At 33.9% G+C, this 18,820-nt stretch overlaps 2 protein-coding genes across 2 annotated transcripts; one reads left to right on the forward strand and one right to left on the reverse strand.

Moving 5' to 3' along the window:
* The first annotated feature begins 289 nt into the window (after positions 1–289).
* LOC130712253 (uncharacterized) lies at positions 290–1,325 on the forward strand. Its single transcript, XM_057562086.1, has 2 exons — positions 290–446; positions 622–1,325. Exons 1-2 carry the CDS (start codon positions 290–292, stop codon positions 1,323–1,325), a joined length of 861 nt encoding a protein of 286 aa, XP_057418069.1.
* An 8,131-nt stretch (positions 1,326–9,456) lies between these two features.
* On the reverse strand, positions 9,457–15,534 carry LOC130711874 (glycoprotein 3-alpha-L-fucosyltransferase A). The gene is made up of 7 exons (XM_057561649.1): positions 14,807–15,534; positions 13,824–13,984; positions 13,179–13,420; positions 11,867–11,971; positions 10,964–11,120; positions 10,509–10,736; positions 9,457–10,015 (listed from the first exon to the last, which is right to left on the reverse strand). The coding sequence occupies exons 1-7, from the start codon at positions 15,185–15,187 to the stop codon at positions 9,760–9,762; spliced, it is 1,530 nt and encodes a 509-aa protein (XP_057417632.1). The 5' UTR covers positions 15,188–15,534; the 3' UTR covers positions 9,457–9,759.
* Between the last annotated feature and the right edge of the window lie 3,286 nt (positions 15,535–18,820).

Raw genomic sequence — 18,820 nt, forward strand, 5'->3', positions numbered from 1 at the left:
GTTCTGAATGTAGCTTCAAGTGATATTGCTTCATTGTTGTTGCCCAACGGAAGAGCAACACATTTAAAATGTTGCATTCCTTTGCAGACCGATGAAAGAACTACTTGCAACACCAAACAAAGTAGTATAAGAGAAAATTTACTTAAGAGGAAGCTCCTATGTTAAATGAAGCTCCTATGGATGAAAGAACTATATTGCTTCATTGCGTGCTAAATTGATCATGTAGGATGAAACTCCTAAGTTAAATAAGAATTGATTCGAGGCACTAGATAGGACTTTGTGAGATATAATGAGAAAAGAATATGAAAGCAACATGGACAAGCCATTTGGCGGTAAGGTTGTAGTTCTTAGTGGTGACTTCAAACAAATTCTATCGGTCATTCCAAAAGGGGGAAGACAAGACATCGTATCGGCTGCGGTTAATTCTTCTGATCTTTGGAAACATTGTAAGCTTCTAAAGCTTACTAGAAACATGAGATTAGGCACAGTAGGTTCACCATAACATGCATCAGAGATAAGAGAAGTTGCTGACTAGATTCTCAAAATCGGTGATGGTGATTTCTATTCAAATGAGCGTGGTGAATCAGATATTGAAATTCTAGCAGATCTTTTAATATTCAGGTGAAAATCCTCTTCTCGATCTGGTTGATTTCACATTTCCCAATTTGGTGCAGAATATGAAGATTGACAAGTTTTTGGAGGAACGATGCATATTGTGCCCTACCTTGGAATCTGTTGAGAATGTTAATGATTTCATCCTTGAATTTCTTCCAGGTGATATTGATGAGGACACCGAAAACGAGTCAAAGTGGTTTACTATTGAGTTCTTAAATGATATTACATGCTCTGGAATACCGAATCACAAAATAACATTGAAGGTAGGTGCTCCGATAATGCTTTTAAGAAATATAGATCAAGCAGCCGATTTATGCAATGAGACGCGACTAATTGTGTCTGATCTTGAAACAAATGTTACACGTGTCACTGTACTAACACGAACTAACAATGGAGATGACATTTTCATTCCAAGAAAGGACATGGTGCCATCTGACTTAGGTTACCTGTTTAAGTTTGAAAGACGTCAATTTTCGATCAGTCTGTGTTTTGCAATGACTATAAATAAAAGTAAAGGCCAGTCATTGTCTCATATTGGCTTATACCTTTTTCACCCGGTCTTCACACATAGTCAATTTTATGTAGCTCTCTCAAGTGTAAGGTTAAGAAATGAACTCAAATTATTAGTTATGGATGCAGAAGGAAAGGTGACAAACAAAACAAAGACTATGGTTTACAAAAAAATGTCTGACAATATATGGGATTTGTAATCGTTTTGCAAATTTAATAATTCAATTGTCTATTTTTAGCTGAATTATCCAATACAAATTAGTTATATCAAATTTCTCACCATTTGTTATCTAATTTTTAAACTTATATTATTTATAAGATTATTAGATTTGAACCTTTTGTATATTGAATTTAAAATAAGATAGATGAAGAATAAAATTTAGTTTATTTGACTAATAGATGATCATTTATTTTGGCCTAAAAAAAATTTCTAATAAGAAAATTAAAGTGATTGCGTAGAAAGAAAGAATTTTTTTAAATAATAAATAAATTTATTATAATTTGCAAGATTTACAAAAACCGAAATATTTTTTACAAAATAAACAAACTCTTAACTAAAAACTAAATCTTTTTGAATGTTGAGATTTGGTTTAAATTTTAAATAATTTATGATTATCCCATCAACTTATTTAAAATAGGATGCCAAGTCAAATCCGTAATTACTATTATATTGATGATAAACTATTCAAACCATTAAATTAAATTTTGAATGTTAGGATTTGGTTTTAATTTAAATAATTTCAAAATGAATTACGGCATAATGCACTTTAATGCACAATTTGATGGGAATTAATACTATTTGACTATTTTATGCATTTTTTTTCTCCTTTGGCTACCAGTCTCCACGGGGGAAAGGGGCCCCACGTGACTAATCTGGCTCGAGATACGGTAGTCATGTCCCTGGCCAGAAATTATTGTTCCTGAAGGAAAATATGTCTTTTTTAATATGCATATTAGGTGATATTTATATGATAATTTCAATATCTTTAAATATCAATATATATGTAATTTACTTAAATGAGAGAATAATTATTTTTAAGTTTTAAATTTTTCGTAAATTAGATTATTTTTTCGTTTAGATTTAATACAAAATTATTGGAAGGAAAAATTTTGTTTTAGTAATTTTTTTAAAGGGTATAATGAATTTAAAGCATAAATTGATTATAATTATTTTGGTTTAAATATTTTATGAATTAAATGGCAGTGACAATTTTAAATTTGTTTTAAAATGTGTATTTACGAAGTTTTTTTTTCGAATCGTATTTACGAAGTAAGTAAACATAAAATTTCGTTTGTTTTTGTCATGATTATCATGGCTTTATAAAAATGGAAAAGATATACATTACTAAATGTGAATTGAAATTTGAAAATTATTTTAATTCTGAATCCTTTTTCAAATAAATAAAATATCAAATATTTAAAAAAAACATTAAATTTAAAAATATGATATATAAAATCAACTTATGACTGAAACCAATTTAATTCACTTAATTTCGTATCTAAAATCAACTTATGACTGAAATTGTGTTCCTATTTGTTGAAAAATTAGTCAACACATTACATATTTACATAAATTACTAATCAAAGTTAATCAACATTTCAAAGATTTAGAAATATTTTAAAATAATCAATATAGAAACTTTAAAAGGAAGTAAATTTAATTGAATTATGAAAATTTAATTATACGTTAATATTCAGTCAAAATTTCAATTAACTCTATTATTGACTGTTCTATTCTTTAATTAGTTTTAATTTATTTTATTTTAGATTATGGATCTTAAATAAGCATTATAATTTTTAAATTAGGATTTAAATTTAAAATTAAGCTAATTTGTTCTTTTTTACTTAATTTATTAATTTATTCGTAAACTTTCTTTTTTAGATATACATCATATTTTCTAAAATACTTGATATATTATAAATATATTTTTAGATAAAATTAATTATCAAATCTTAATTTCTAAATTAATATCATAATTTTGAATTAATTAAAAATTATCATGTATTTAAGTAGAAAGAAAGTGATAAATAAAATGCTTAATATTACGAAAATGAAATGTGCAATTGTTATGTGGCATCATAATATCATGGTTTTAGCCACTATTTTGAATTCTTCTCTGTTTAAATTATTTCTACTGATTAGTCCTTTCTCATTTCGGTGGTTTCCCTGTAACAAAAGTTAAAAGACATCATTATTTGGACGTGGCAAGGTAAATGCAGAGGAGAAAAAGATCGAGGACGAGAGGAGGTGAGTGGGAGCGTAGGTGGGGGAAGGGGAAGGCAGGTGGGGGAAGAGAGAGGTGGTGGGGAAGGGGGAGATAGTGGAGGAACAAGGGTTGAGAGAGAGGAGCATGGGAGGAGAGGTGGAGGGGAGGAGGGCATTTTTGTAACATTCCTTTTTTTATTTTTTTCTCAACAGGTCACTACCACCTGCTATAGCAGGTAATTTAACTTTTTTATATGTGAAAAACTTGTCACTATCTTTCATCCTAGAACCCACTTTTAAATAATATTAATTTTGAAGTCTGAGAATATGAATTTATTTCATAATTTTGAAATTACCTAAAAAATCATGCAATAAGAATGAATTCACTGTAATTAAAAATAAATAATTATATTTCAAATCGAGTAATTAATAAGAATGTATTTATATCTATTTGAAAAAAGAAGATATTTATATCTTATTATCTGTTTGTCAAATAATGAATGTGGTAATTGATCGTCTTAATATTGCTGAAGAAGATGAATTCCCCAAACTTTTACCACACACAAACATTAAAATTTTAGTGGAGTGCAAATCAATATGTTATTATCACTTTTAATAAATATTTTATTTTTTACTTAAAAATGTTTTAATCCATCTATTTATTATTTACAACGTACTATATTCATTGTGTTTGAAACGATTAAGGAAATTGTTAGTGCTGATGAATGGTTCTATCATGATTGTAAATGACTAAATGTCACAGAGCTGCATACTCTGACATAACACTTTTTTTTTTATTCAAACGATAACATGCACATCAATCCTACCACCCGGTAAACTTCAATTAACTTTGTATCTTAATTAATTTGTTTTATATTCAATTTGATTTTCATTTATGTTTTTTACATCACTGGTCTTATTCGCGATAGTTATGCTCTGTTCAATAAAAAAAATCAACGAAATACTGGAAAAAATGAAAAAAGTGAACATATCCATGTATATACAACTTCATTTCAATTTATCAATAAATTAATTAGATATTGATTTTTTTCGTTTGTTTTCACTTGATCTAGAACGGTTGCATGACACACCCTCCTAGATAAATATGTGATTTAATTCACAAAAAATTCATGTCCAAAGTTGACGTGAATGACAAATTCGGGAGGACATTTGATTCAGCATTTAACGTTCTGAAAATTTTCAAAGACCCAAGTTTAATTTCAAAATTCAATTCCAATGTTAAATTATATTCTTCTATTGCTAAATCATGTCTGTTTAGATAATGGTTGCAGTATTGATTTTTTTTTATAAATATTTCATGTCATTATAATTATTTATCTTTGTTGTGAACATTATAGAGTTTTGAACTTGCGTTTGGGAAAAAATTCAGAAAGTTGTTTGCACATTTTATCTAATTATTTTTTGGTTTTTCTAGCATTTGAATATTAACTAATTTAGTATGGCATGGCACTTTATGAAGGGTTCATTATTTCAAATGAATGTCTATAATTAGCTCAAGGGGTAAGAGTTAGGACATAAGGGTGGGGAGGGGAAGGTCCAGGGTTCGAATCCTGGAAGGGCACTTTGAAGGGAATTTCTAGCTTACTAACAACTAACCACTAACATTTGCCTATAAAAAAAAAAAAATATTGTTATTTAACCACAAGGGGTGACACAAGTGGTGAATGTGCATTTTCTTAAGAAATTTCTCCTAGACTTCTGGTCTGGGTTCGATCCCCCCTGAGGTCAAAAATTGAACTTTTGTAGCTATGGACATCACTACCGTATCACAAGCCAAATTAGTCATGTGGGGCCTCTTTCCCTTGTGGTGACCGGTGGCTAAAGCAAAACAAAATTTATATTGTTTATAGTAACTTTTGTCATTAAACAAACGGACAAAACTTAAGTACACTTATAAAGGTATTGTTTTTATTATTCTCTATTTATGCCATGTCACATGTTAGAAAGTAGAAAATTGAGATAAATTGTCAGATTAATATATACTATGAAAGTGGAAGAGTGGCTTTTTTATTGTGCAATAGAACAAACAATACCATTAAGTTTTTTATCCGAAACATTATATCACTTGGCACACCAGAAGTGAGAAAGGAACCATACCAAACATAAGTGGTCACTGCCCCACATAGGGCTGAACAAGTTACATGGTGGAGCCGGGGATAGACCTTACATGGTTGCCAAGAGTCAGCTCATACACTCATGTTCTATCTCTCATCGCCACATCCTGAACCAAAGTATGTGGAATTAATAATTAACAATTTCATGTTAGCTTCCAACAATCACGATCAAGTTTAATTGATCCCTCACCTTTTTGTAAAGGGAAAGACTTGCACTTCTGAATTGCTGAACTAGCTCTAGATTTGAGAGTATTTTCTAGGCTTAATACACCATAAGGCTCCTGTAATTGTAAAGAGAATTAAATCCAGGGCCTAGAAAATTTTTGCATCAAATTGGGTCCCTAGAAAAAAAAATTTAATTCAATTAAGACCAAAGTGTGTCAGCCCTCAATTTTATCACAGTCATCAATTCCACGTGGCTTTTATTATTATTTTTTAATTACAAAAATAATAAAAAATTATCTTTAATTCCAACTCAATTAAAAAAATTAAAAACTTAATAAATAACCTAATCTAATAATCCTTTAATTAACAAAATCAATTCCCCTCAAATCATCTCCATCTTCATCAAAATCAAACCCATGTTCATCTCTCATCTGAATCAAATAAAAAATCTCAATATGCTTCCTCTCTCTTTCCAACACAATTCTTCAACTTCTAAAAAAAAGTCATAATCTTCCATTAATTTGCTGCAAAACCAATACAAAAACAAGGCAGAAGCAAGGCGCATCAAGCCAAACAACAAGAAAAAAACGATCTCCCCCAGAGAGGATTCCTTCACGCAGCATATCCTTGGGCTGGAAACCAGTGGAAGAAAAAAACATGATGCCAGAGCAGAGGAAGAGGCAATACAGTGCAGAGAAACCAGTGAAAACTCACTCACATCTTCATCTACCCAAATTCATCTCACCATTCTACCCTAAACCCAGCCACCTGCAAGGCTGCAACCTCAACCCTAACACCCACCACCTGCAACCTAACCCTCACCCTCACCCAACTGCAACCTCACCCTCCCCCAAACCCCAACCCGTTGCAACCTCACCCTCACCCACCAGCAACCTCACCTCCACCCCCAAACCCTAACCTGCAACCTCACCCTCACCCTCACTCGCACCCCCCAAATCTCACCCTCACTCGCACCCCTAAACCCCAACACCCACCCACCTGCAACCTCACCCTCACTCGCACCTCCAGCCCCAACCCCGCAACCTGCAACCTCACCCCCTCACCCCAACCCGAAACCCAACCCCCATCACGAAAAAGAAAAAGAGAGAAAGAGGAGATCTGGGTCTTTAATGATGAAGGAGATATGGGTCCTTTGTTGATGAATTAAAGGATTATTCGAGAAGGGTTTTTATTAAGTTTTTAATTTTTTTTCCTGATTAAATAATTGAGTTGGAATTAAAAATAATTTTTTTATTTTTTTAATTAAAAAAAAATTATAAAAGCCACGTGGAATTGATGACTGGGATAAAATTGAATGCTGGCACACTTTGGCCTTAATTGAATTGAAAAAAAATTCTAGGGACCCAATTTGATGCAAAAATTTTCTAGGCCCTGGATTTGATTCCCTTTACAATTACAGGGGCCTTCTGATGTATTAAGCCTATTTTCTAATATGGTTCTTTTAAAAAACTGACCCAAGTTTCCCTTTTGGAATTTAAAGTCTCACCCTAGGTTTTGTTTGAAAATTTATTGTCTTTAATGAGTGTAAATCCGGCCGGAAAACCGCAACAATTTCTAACAATAAAATATTTCCAGAGTTCAAACATAAATTCTCACTCTTACGAGAATCTAATTTATTTATCTATCATTAGACCAACACGTGTTTGTTTTAAAGAATCTAAACATTCTTAGAGAAGAGGATTCAAAAGGCAAATTTCATCCTTTTAAAATGGGTATTTATCAAAGGATAAATGGTCACTTTGGTCCTTGAAAGTGTCCACCGACTTCACATTCGTCCCTGAATGAATTTTATTCATCCTGCGGTCTCCCAAAGTGTCAAACGTCCGTCACTTTAGTCCATCTGTTAAAAAAAGTATAACGGCCGTTAACAATTTCCTTTTTTTTAGGCTAAAAAGTATTTTTGGCCCCTGATGTTTCAAGTTTGTGCAAATTCTGCCCCTACTCTATTTTTGTCGACGTTTCTACCCCTCATGTTTTTAAACAGTGCACCGTCTACCCCTCCGTTAGTAAGGCTTTCTCAGGAGAGGTTCCTGAGTGGATTGGAGAGATGAAGAGGAGTATATGAAGTTGATGATGATCAAGGAAATGATATAAATTAAATTTGCTTGATGTATATATCAATTATGTATGTAATTGAACTGGTTAAATGCATGTTTTTCTACTTACAGGTCTTGAGTTTGAATCTCTCATGCCGCCTTTTTCCAATTTCACTTGTAATTTCCACGTGGCAGGTCAAAAAAAAATATGTAAAAAAAAAGCCAAATCAGCTTATTTCGTTAGTTTTTTATCGTCTGACTGACGGAGGGGTAGACGGTGCACTGTTTGAAAACATGAGGGGTAGAAACATCGACAAAAATAGAGTAGGGGCAGAATTTGCACAAACTTGAAACATCAGGGGCCAAAAGTGCTTTTTAGCCTTTTTTTAATAAAATAACAAACTTTTAATTATTTTCTTCATCTTCATTCATCTGAATCTTGATCTCACTCTTCATCTTCTTCATCAAATTCTTCTTTTTCATTTTACATCAGACTAAACAATATCGTTACTCTTCTTCTCCATTTTCTTCCTATGCTTTGGTCCCTCTGGACTAACCCCCACAAATAGATCCCTTTGCTGCAGATCCCAACCACCATCGCAGTTACCATCTTCATCGTACATCAGTAGCCTCGCCAACAATCTTTGCAGCAGACCCACTAGTGGTCTCGGGTCAAAGGCAAAGAAGGGAAGAAGAAGGTTGTTCAGATAGAAGGCCAAATCCAGAAATCATACAGATTGAAGGAAAAATCCAGCAAAGTTTATCCCTTTTTTGTTCAGATCTGACCATTGAACTCAGAAATCTCTCTTCTTCGACCCGGAAACCCTCTTCTTCGATCCAACCCAGATCTGCGCCGAACATGAAAGATGATCAGTGAATTATCTGGTTCATTGGAAAATGAAGAAAATAGTGTGGATGAGTCGCTAGAGAATATGAAGTTGTGATGGCTTCCTCTCCCTTAAACTCGTTGGATTCAATGGGTATGTATTTGGGGTTTATTTGAGGGAGGTTGATGGTGGTTAGAACTTAGAAGCTTGTCTGTGGTGGTGGGTGGTGGTTTCGTAGTGGTAATTTGAGGATGAAGATGATGATGAATAAAATATTGAAGATGGAGTTTTTAATGGATTTAGTTGTACAATCTGGGGTTTTATGGGTGTTGTTGTTGTTGAGGATGGGGATGAAAAATGTTGAGTGGATTTGTTTTGAAAGTTTAAATGTTCTTGAAATCTGGGTTTATAGGATGAGATCTGGGTTTGTGGGATGAGATGTTAATTTGGTTGGGGATTCTAATCTTCAGATGAATGAAGATGAAGAAGATAATTAAAATTTTATGTTATTTTATTAAAAAAAAGAGAAATTGTTAACGTCCGTTATACTTTTTTTAACTGAAGGACTAAAGTGACGGACGTTTGACACTTTGGGGGACCGCAGGATGGATAAAATTCATTCAGGGACGAATGTGAAGTCGGTGGACACTTTCAAAGACCAAAGTGACCATTTACCCATTTATCAAATATTCTCCCACAGTTCCTTTATTCCATCAACAACCCATCAACTATAAACCACCATCAACAAGGACTGACTAACTACCACTTTGCCTCCCTATAACCCTCCTCACTATTCTAAAAACCTGCACTACCCCCAAATGGGTTTATTTCCCTCTTATTTTCTTTCCATCGCTTTTTTTCCTTATCCAAACAAACAGTTAATATATTCATCATGAATAGAATACCCATTGTGTTTCAATTAAATTTTCACTCACAGTAAGTATATAACAACTGTTGTTTAAAATAAAAAAGTATATAACAACTGTCTTGCTCTCCATCCATGTCATTGTATATCTAGATTCTCAAATAAAAACTCTATAACTAAACATTAAATACGGATCTTCACTTGATATCTCGCACAAAAACGAGTTCAAATGAAGTCAAATATATTTCAGATGTAAAAATCCTCAACGAGAGCACTATAAAGCCATGCCAATACCATTGCCATGCTCATTCCTATAACCTCAGCCCTCAGCTTGAGTAACATTGCTAGATATTCGTGTAGAGCAGTTAGTTAGCACATACTAGACAAAAATGACTTCGAACTTGGCACAAGGATTACTTTCCAAGTGAGTCCTGAAATCCGCATCGCCATTGAAGTTGAAGGTGAAAAGAGCTTCTCTCTGTGTCAACCCAACAGGGTATATTTTGTGAACTTTTAATTCATTGCCCCATCTTAGCTTTTCGGGTCGTTCTGGCTTCCATACAGGTTCATGATTCAGGGATTTGAACTTCAATGCAGCAGCAGATTTCAAGGCCTCCAGGGTTAAATTGCTAGACCTGCGAATTGATGGCATAATAATGAGTGATCATCCTGGTAAATATCTCTTGAAATTCTTCCTAAAACGATGGAATAAGCTAAAATTGGAAGATTAATAACAGATATTCAATTGGTCTGGCTCTGACCAAAAACATCTATATGATATTCTTTTTTATACAGATTGGCTCATAAAGTGAGCGAGTCATTTCAGAGGATAAAGTAAGTCGGCAAAACCATTGAATCAAAGTCTGAAATTGTGATCAAGTACTTGTTCATGCATAACAAACTATAGTGCTCTCTGATCAACCATTAATTTCTTAATCATTGCACTTTGTCCTTTAGGGAAGATAAATCCGGGCAGCTATATACAGCTTATGAATTACAAGCAGCCAGGCGATGCCAACATGTTTGATTAAATGTCCTGAAAGCCTAGCATTTTCATACCTGATTGATTATAGCTTATGTAGGATTATAGCGTAAAGAATAAATGACTAATCAAACTAAATAGTATACCTCAAGTAAATGGACTCCATCTCAAATCTTCCCCTTTCTCTCACATAGATATGATATACAGTTTCTGACCCTCGAGTGCATTTGCAAGGGCGTTTCTTAAAACTAGGGCTCTTTTCTTCCTTGTCTCTATTTATTGTGGCCAAGTGAATGCAAAGGCGGCAAGATGAATGTACAGCTGCCATATCCACAAGGGCCTTGAAGGAATCAGATGGACCCTCATACTTCCACCTATTAATAAGATATTTCAGGATGCATTCAGATTTTCAAAAAATGAAGAAAGAACACAACACAAAATCCATTCACATTTTGAAACCAGATAAACTCGATGCCCGCAAGATACCATGACACTGCCCAGATTTTATACTTCAGTATTATAGGATTCAATTTTGGTGTTAAGTCATTGGGAAGAATTAGAAAACTAAAGGAACTTCATTTATTTTCTTTGTGTAATTTACCTCAGCGATTCATTATATGCTTTAGGGTTTTCTGCTAGGTATCTCATGGTCTTGGCAACAGACTCAGCATCCTCCAACTCTTTAATGTGTAAAACTGAACCAGGAGAAGGGGCGAAATCTAGAATATTTGGAGCACCAACAACCACAGGGATAGTTCCTACAGTAAGAATAATTTCAGGAAAGCAGCATCGTGAGCAGATATTTGTACAAGTTTACATGGAAATGCATACTTCTTTTTCTACATATAAATTCAATGATGGAGCATCCAAGAACAATAGACTAATATGACTCGATAAAATATTAACATTTATCATTTATTGCATTGACATATTAGAGAAAATTTTAATTTTTAGGAAGTTGCTTTCACCATCTATATGTGTACAAAATAAATTTGTAATCCATACCAACAGTACCAAACTATCACAAATGTACCCTGCACACCAGTCTATTTTAGGATCATCACCTCACACTTTTTATTTGGTTCATCAGTCATCACCTCAAAGTTCGTTCACGAATGCAGAGTGATTATGCAGGCATTGCAGACATTGCCAATAGGCACAGAGAGTATATCAGATTCCACTGAGTTTATAATTTATAACTAAATATTGTATATTATCTCACAATTATAAAAAGGACAGGTTTATAAATAAGTTTTAGGTCGGAACAATTTATTATCCTTAATGTTAAAAAATCCAAAACTGAGCATTCAACTCCAAATAAACTTTGGAAATTGCATTCCTGATATAGAAAATCTTGGCGATTGATGGGATTAGGTGGGGTTAAAAAAACGATACTGATGCAAGAACCGAAATAAAGTATTTCTGAAGGCCGTCAACAACTAGTTTTACATTAATAAATAAATGAAGATAAGACAGAAGGAAAGGAGATAATATATTTCCATACCAGCAACAAGCGATTGGAAGAATTTTTCAGTTACATAATCCTCCTCATTAGAATTTTCAAATGCTAAGCTAAACTTGTAGCGCTTCAGTGCTTCCACTTTGTCCACTGTTATAAAATAAAATAATAATTATAATAATATACATTAACAAATAACAGCATCACCACCTACTCATCATTACTTCAGATGTTATTGTCGAACAAAAGAATAATTTCAAAAGACTTAAAACAATAAATCATTCAAAAGTTAGACCCTTAGTGGATTTTACACAATAATCATCATCATCATCATAAAAAAATTGAAATTGAAATTCTTGGTGAAGGCTAGCATGAAGTGAAATAGGTTCCCCAGCATTCTCTATTAAGTAATTTCCATATATACTATAGTCAAAGAATCCAGCTTATTATTATTTTTAGGGGTACATAATTTAAATTAATACGTATCTACAATAACAACCGTTCAATTTATGGAAATAGCAGGAGTGAAAGTAATTGAAAATATTTTTGCAGCAATATTATCAGTTTTTTGAATGATCACATTTTAGCTGGATATAAACTAATGAAAACATTTTAGTGGCAATATCCACTGAAGCAGTATTTTAGGGGAGGGAAAAGAAACTGATTATCTTACCAAAATACAGAACTGAGTTCAATTTTAGAGCAAGATCGTTGGAAAGATCTATGTGACAAACTAAATGCCAGAAACTTTTTTAGAAGAACCAAAATACGATTCTATGTAAAATCAAAAAATATGGTCAACCAAAAATCAAATTATAAGCATTAGTTCTTCAGTATGTGTCCAAGCCTCTCACTGAGTAACTTAGATGAGAAAATCTGGTGATCAAATGTTTGCAACTTCCATTTTTATACTACTATCTAGCAAAAGGCAATTGGTCAATTTGTGCTCAGATCATACTTTTAGGTTCAACACAACATTCATTAGAAAGTGTTTCATTGATATAAAAGATAATCTTAGAAATATTGAAGTGTTTGCGGGAATATTAGAAGTTAGAACCATGTTACAGTCATTAAATGTCTAAAATCTGGAACCAAATGTCTTTGTTCCCTTATATAACCAAAAAAACACCAAAAGCGTCAATAGAGAAAGTGCAGTTGCTGATAATAAATAAAATCATAAAGGTAGAACCGAAGTGATTTAAATTTGGGAAATTCAAGAAACACTCAACAGTATCAGCATAAAGGGGATACAACAACTACACTATTCAAAAGGAAAACATCTGTTATAGTGTACCTTTTGAACATGAGACACTGACAGACACAAATGTTTAAATATTTTAAAATTATTGTAGTGTACCTCTTCCATCACGATTCCTATGACAACCGCCATAAGAGTCGATCGGGATTTTTAGTTTTTCAAGGGCTTCAAGAGCTTGCAACCGGAAATTTCGAGCACCACAATTGGAAATGAATGCAGCTGCAAGAGCCTTTTCAGTTTTTGGCATTACTGGAGCCATGAGGTCATACTCAGCCCATGAAAAATATCCCACCGGAACATCAGATGATAGACTGGTAGTCATTACAATGTTATATCCCTTCCTGGTAGACAAGGATATTGTATATTAGTTTAATTATTGAAACTCTTTACTAAATTTGAAGAATGGAAAATTCTCTACACTAAAGAACAGGATGAAAGAAAAAATCAATTGAAGAAAGTAAAAGCATAAAAGTGAGGATTATGCAATAATTATCACTTGCAATGAAAAGTAGACATAGTTGCAAGTGCAGTGAAGAAAGGGTAACAGCTGCAATTGAAACCCTGCACTATATTAGCTTATAGGCTACAGGTTAAGTTCACCCTTTATCGGGTCCACAATCCCATGACATTAAACCAGTAAAATTTGTTCTCTGCATTGCCAACATATTTCCATGGAACAGTAGAAACAATGCACAACCAAGGTCTAATTGAATGAATTAACACTTTATGACAGTGCTTACCCACCGTCGTGCCACGGAAATATCATTCTCGAAATAGTATTGTGCTGATTCCATTGATCGCAGAACACTAGCTGTCCCACCATGCTGAGGTAACCCAAATGCTGCATCAGGTCTCTTGTCCCCACCAAACCCAAATTTACACCCGACTGAACACGATTTCCACTCCTGCATTTGCGTGAACTAAAAACTTTAGATGGACAAGAAGAATAACACATACTTCTTAAGAACAATTATCAGGTTACATATATGAATTACTTTTTTGACCTATCAATAACAAAACAAGCATGACAAAATACACAATCATTAACTACCCTTTCATCCAGTAAAGAAAAGCAAATGCATAGTTGCTGGAAATTATAAGAATCGTTCAAAAGCGTTAAAAAAAATAACCAAGAAAAAATATAGTGTTCTCTCGAAATTCCGGGATTCTAGGCCAAATGTTATGAATGTTCAGTCTGGACTCCAAGAACTGTATAAGAGTGAAGATCCCTATTCAGTTGAGCTAGGCTCCCTCTTAAAGGTTTCTTGTTACCCATCGAGTTCTCAGTTCGCTTGAAGTAACTCTTACAACCTCCCATTGCGGGGTCTTTATGAGGTTTTTAGTGTGACATTAATGTAAGAATCATTGTTGGGGAAGTTAATGTCATTTAAGCGCGCCTTATGACTCGACTTTTGGTGCTTGCAACTCGTAACTCGTGAGGTACATACAGTAAGAATCAGAAGATGCTGTATGAACAAAGGCAATCCTTTTCGAGCCGGGTGGGACATCTGTGCAATCCTGTTCAAGCTCTTCCTACCAAGTATTTAACACAACTACATTCGAGACATTTGCTTAAACTAGAACAACATAGTACCAAATGCTTAAACCCTTTAAAAAATTGTGTATAAGCTATAATTCTTTCAAATAATTGAGAACAGCTACTAATTTTGTCTTAGCATATAAAAAAGGAAAAAAAAGAAGATGAAAATGGTAAAAAATAAACAAACCTGATCACCTCCAGAAACAAAAATAGGTTCCTTGGCAAAGTCCCTTGAATATGTGACAGCATCTTCCCTCTCCAACCATTTCTCACAACTCTCTGATTCCAGATTCGGATCACCAACCACCATATCCAACCCCATATCATCACCTTCAACCGCCGCCACAGCCACACGGGACCGGTAGAACAAGTCAGCCACCATGGCTGCGTTCTTCGCCATATCCAACCTACCCAGAAACGCGATCTCCGCAATGACCACAAGGGCCACAAACAGAGGCATCAGGTTAGACCATCTCTTCTTGGGAACCACAGCACCAGTGGAAATTGGTAAACCTTCTTTGGTGTTCGTCTCATTTCTCGAGCCTCGTTGATTCCAGACGAGACCCATCAATGAATTCTACCTCCAAGTTCCAATTCCTCGATTTCCCACCTTTCTTTTGCCCAGAAACTGCGATTGAGAAAGGAAAAAACAAAAGGGATGCGGTAGTTGAAATAGGTGCCGTTACAGCCACGATTCCATGAGCTTGATTGGTAACGGAAGAAGAAGAAGATTCTAGTTTCGCCGCCTCCTTCAGTTTGCAAGGTTTTGGTGACCAGAGAAGCATGAATTTTCAAAGTCTTCGGAGTTCTAAGCTCAACTTTACTCACTGAAACCAATGTGAACACAAAACGACGAGGAAAACTAGAACAAGAACAAGGCCTTCTATTTTGTTCTATGTTTCTGTTCTGTCCATTTTATTTTGGGCTTATTGGGGCATACTCATATCAGGTCCAATATATACTTTTACAGTTTTATATTATGTACTTTTGGCAAAAAAAAAATTGATAAAATAAAAAAAATTAAGTAAGGGATAGTGTCTCGAACTCTCGGTCCAAGGCAGGTAAAGTTGTCGGACTCAAAAAGTACTTACATATGAGTTACATTTCTCTCATTTTAAAGGCACGAGTGAGGTATCAAACCTGCAACTTGTCATATACGAAATTATGTCATGCTCTACTAAACTAATCATATGGTTCAGTGTTGGCATCTCTAGCTGAAGTTGTCTACTTGTCTACTCATATTTGCTTAGATTTCAAGTAAGGTACCAATACCATTAGCAAAGATAATAATAACTATTAGTTATTTTAATTATTGTTGCTATCAACATTTCAAAAAAAAAATTATTGTTGCTATCAAGGTGGTGGAAGTGAAAATGGCTTTTGCAATTTCTCTTTTGCTGATGGAAATTGAAATGTTATCTTGTTGATGGATTATTTCACAGCGAAACATAGAGATTCGGATGGTTGTCTCCCCTCAACTTTTCACAATAATCTAGCTGCATTTATCTGTTGATTGATGTATTAGATGACACGAATGTTAAAGAAGAGAGCAACTAATAGCACTTGGAGCATGATACCAAAGCTTTATGTTAGGTAGTGAGACGGGTTAGTATATTCATTTCATTGAGTTGATATTGTTAGTATTTCATATTAACGAAGGAGTTGGTCACCTAAAAGGTATAGTACAACTAAACTTGCTGAGATTTGCCGTTGGAAAACGTGGGAGGACAAGCACTTCGATCCATGAATCGAGGGACCTTCGATCCAACTACATTAAAAATTAAATAAATATTCTGTCTTTTATTTTTGTATTTTATTTTAACTCTTTTTCAAATGGGTTTGGCATAAATAATTCGTATTTACCGTTTTTCTAAAATAATGCTCTTGATTCTATGCGGGGTGGTGAACGGTTCGGAGAGGATTATCCATCATGGTATTATGGTGTTGACAAGACAAGAGGAGGTACCAACAAAGAGTCAAAGATATACTTCGACACTAAAGTTAGTAAAAGATCAATGAGATCAAAGTCCAAACTCAAAGAACAACAATGAGATAACAAATGAGTAATTTCTATATAAATGTGAAACATCTATTTATAGGCATAGTAAGGGTGGTACTGGAGGTGTTATGTCCTAATAAAGTCATGGTGTTAGCCTTCTAAGACAATGGTTGCATGTAAGCAATCTTGCAATGGCGTTACAAATGTATTTGCTTGAGTTCGCTCGACTATGAATTTGGATAAAATAAAAGTTGTTTCTAGTCATTTCAGTTGGCCATCATGGAGTCCACTTAATTGTGAATCATCTAGGCCGCTTCAGACGATATTACGTGGGTAGCCTCTTGGGCAATCCATAACATACCAATTATCTCTTCGTTACACTAATTAAAAAACCATTAATAAATAAACATGATTTTGTGGATAAATTTCATAAATTGTGGAACACTAACATACATAGAAACTCAAAAGTCTCTCACATTGCAACCTCGAGAGAGAGTGTGTGCTATTTATGATACAAGTTGAAAACATAATAATCATAGGCCATGCAGTTAACATCATATAAAGTATAGAGAAGAAAACTAATCTCATGAAGACTCTGTCGAAGCACTCCAATGATCCCCAACTGTGAATCTTAAATCCGAGTTCGTGTTTCGGTCTGCCTCTCAGTCTCTATCTCACCTCTCCTTTTTACTGACCTTGCTCTCCTTTAAATAGAATGTGATTAGGGCTTTATGCTTAATCTAGTCGCACCAACATGCACAATCGTGCTCCAATGTAGGCGTGCTTTTCAAATTTAATTAAGAACCACTATGCTCTTTGTGCTACACGGCTCCCCTTTAAATAGAATGTGATTAGGGCTTTATGCATATATTTTTTTTTTCATTTTCCTTTTTTTTTTCTTTTTTTCACTTTTTCCACCTGTAATTTGTCGATTGCGCATTTACAATGGAATTAATGAGCTATGTAAAAGTAATGCAATATGCACAAAATCATAAGAAAAACATGGTAAACATCATAGACACACATCATCATCATTGAGTTCATCGAACGGGGAGATCAGAAGGGAGCAGAGTGAGGGGTGAGGATGCGAGCAGATTGGAATAAGAGAATTGTGGAGGAGAGAGAACATATACACGTGTTAAAATATTATAGGACCAACTGAGAGTAAAATAATTTTACCCAATATTTACGTCAAGTGATTTAGACAACTCCATAACAAATATATAAATTAAATGTAGATGATTGCCTATTTATGTTGTAAACTTGTAATAGGCAAATAAAGCTATGTTTTGACACATGCTATGCTTGCATTTCTTGCATCCACAATTCATAATACATAGCATTGCTCTTTGTACAAACGAATCACTCCTCCATATAGAGGGGATCTAAAAAGAGGTATGTAACATATTACAACAGAAGCTAGATTCACATAAAAGATATACATAGGCGGCATTCACGAAGAAAGTAGGCCAATACTAACTACTGCCAAATGATTGCTACCTCAGAAACAAAACCTAATAAAAAAACTACATTCCATGGTCAAAAAGCTAGGTCAATAATAACATGTTTGGATTAGTTTCTCTTTCCTCAGAATCAATTTTGTAATCCAGAAACTGCTCAGTAAAGCTTCTCCGCATAATTGATTCTGGTTTTAGAGTCAATTGTAAAAGGATTTACAAACATGCACTAAGTCTTGAAAGACAGTTTATTGAACCACCGAATCAAAAAACAATGGGGCACACAAAGGGGAGAAAAAGGCAGTGAACCATAGTTCAACGAACAAATACAGATGCTGGAACCTACATAATAAAATTTTATGGATAAGAGAGAAAGTTCAAAATAATTGAACTGCAGCAGAAACAATTTGGAGTATGTACAATGAAATACAGCAGCACTGCATCAACTCCAACTGAAAAATGCAATTTAATGGAGGTTCACATATTTGGATTTCTCTATCTTTTCAACTATTAAAGAGTAAACGTCAATTAGATTAGGTCTGTCATTTCAGTTATTCAAAGGAAATTCATAAAAAATTACCTAAACTGTAATTTATAGTCTAATTTGGTTCTTGAAAAACATATATATACTACTTAGTTCATACTTCATATCAGTCCCTAAAGTGTCAATTTAAATTCATATTAGTTCTTTAAAGCTAACATCAAAATTTACATCAGTCTCTAAGAGTTAATATTAAAATTCAAA

This window comes from Lotus japonicus, chromosome 4, assembly GCF_012489685.1.
Source record: "Lotus japonicus ecotype B-129 chromosome 4, LjGifu_v1.2".
NCBI lineage: Eukaryota > Viridiplantae > Streptophyta > Magnoliopsida > Fabales > Fabaceae > Lotus > Lotus japonicus.

Coding starts and splice junctions, on each gene's coding strand:
- LOC130712253 (XM_057562086.1), top strand. CDS start 290: ATGAGAAAAGAATATGAAAGCAACATGGACAAGCCATTTGGCGGTAAG. Junction 447..621: donor TTCTGATCTTTGGAAACATT/GTAAGCTTCTAA, acceptor TTTAATATTCAG/GTGAAAATCCTCTTCTCGAT.
- LOC130711874 (XM_057561649.1), bottom strand. CDS start 15,187: ATGGGTCTCGTCTGGAATCAACGAGGCTCGAGAAATGAGACGAACACC. Junction 11,121..11,866: donor CTTCCAATCGCTTGTTGCTG/GTATGGAAATAT, acceptor TTCTTACTGTAG/GAACTATCCCTGTGGTTGTT. Junction 10,016..10,508: donor ATGGAGTCCATTTACTTGAG/GTATACTATTTA, acceptor ATCAATTCGCAG/GTCTAGCAATTTAACCCTGG.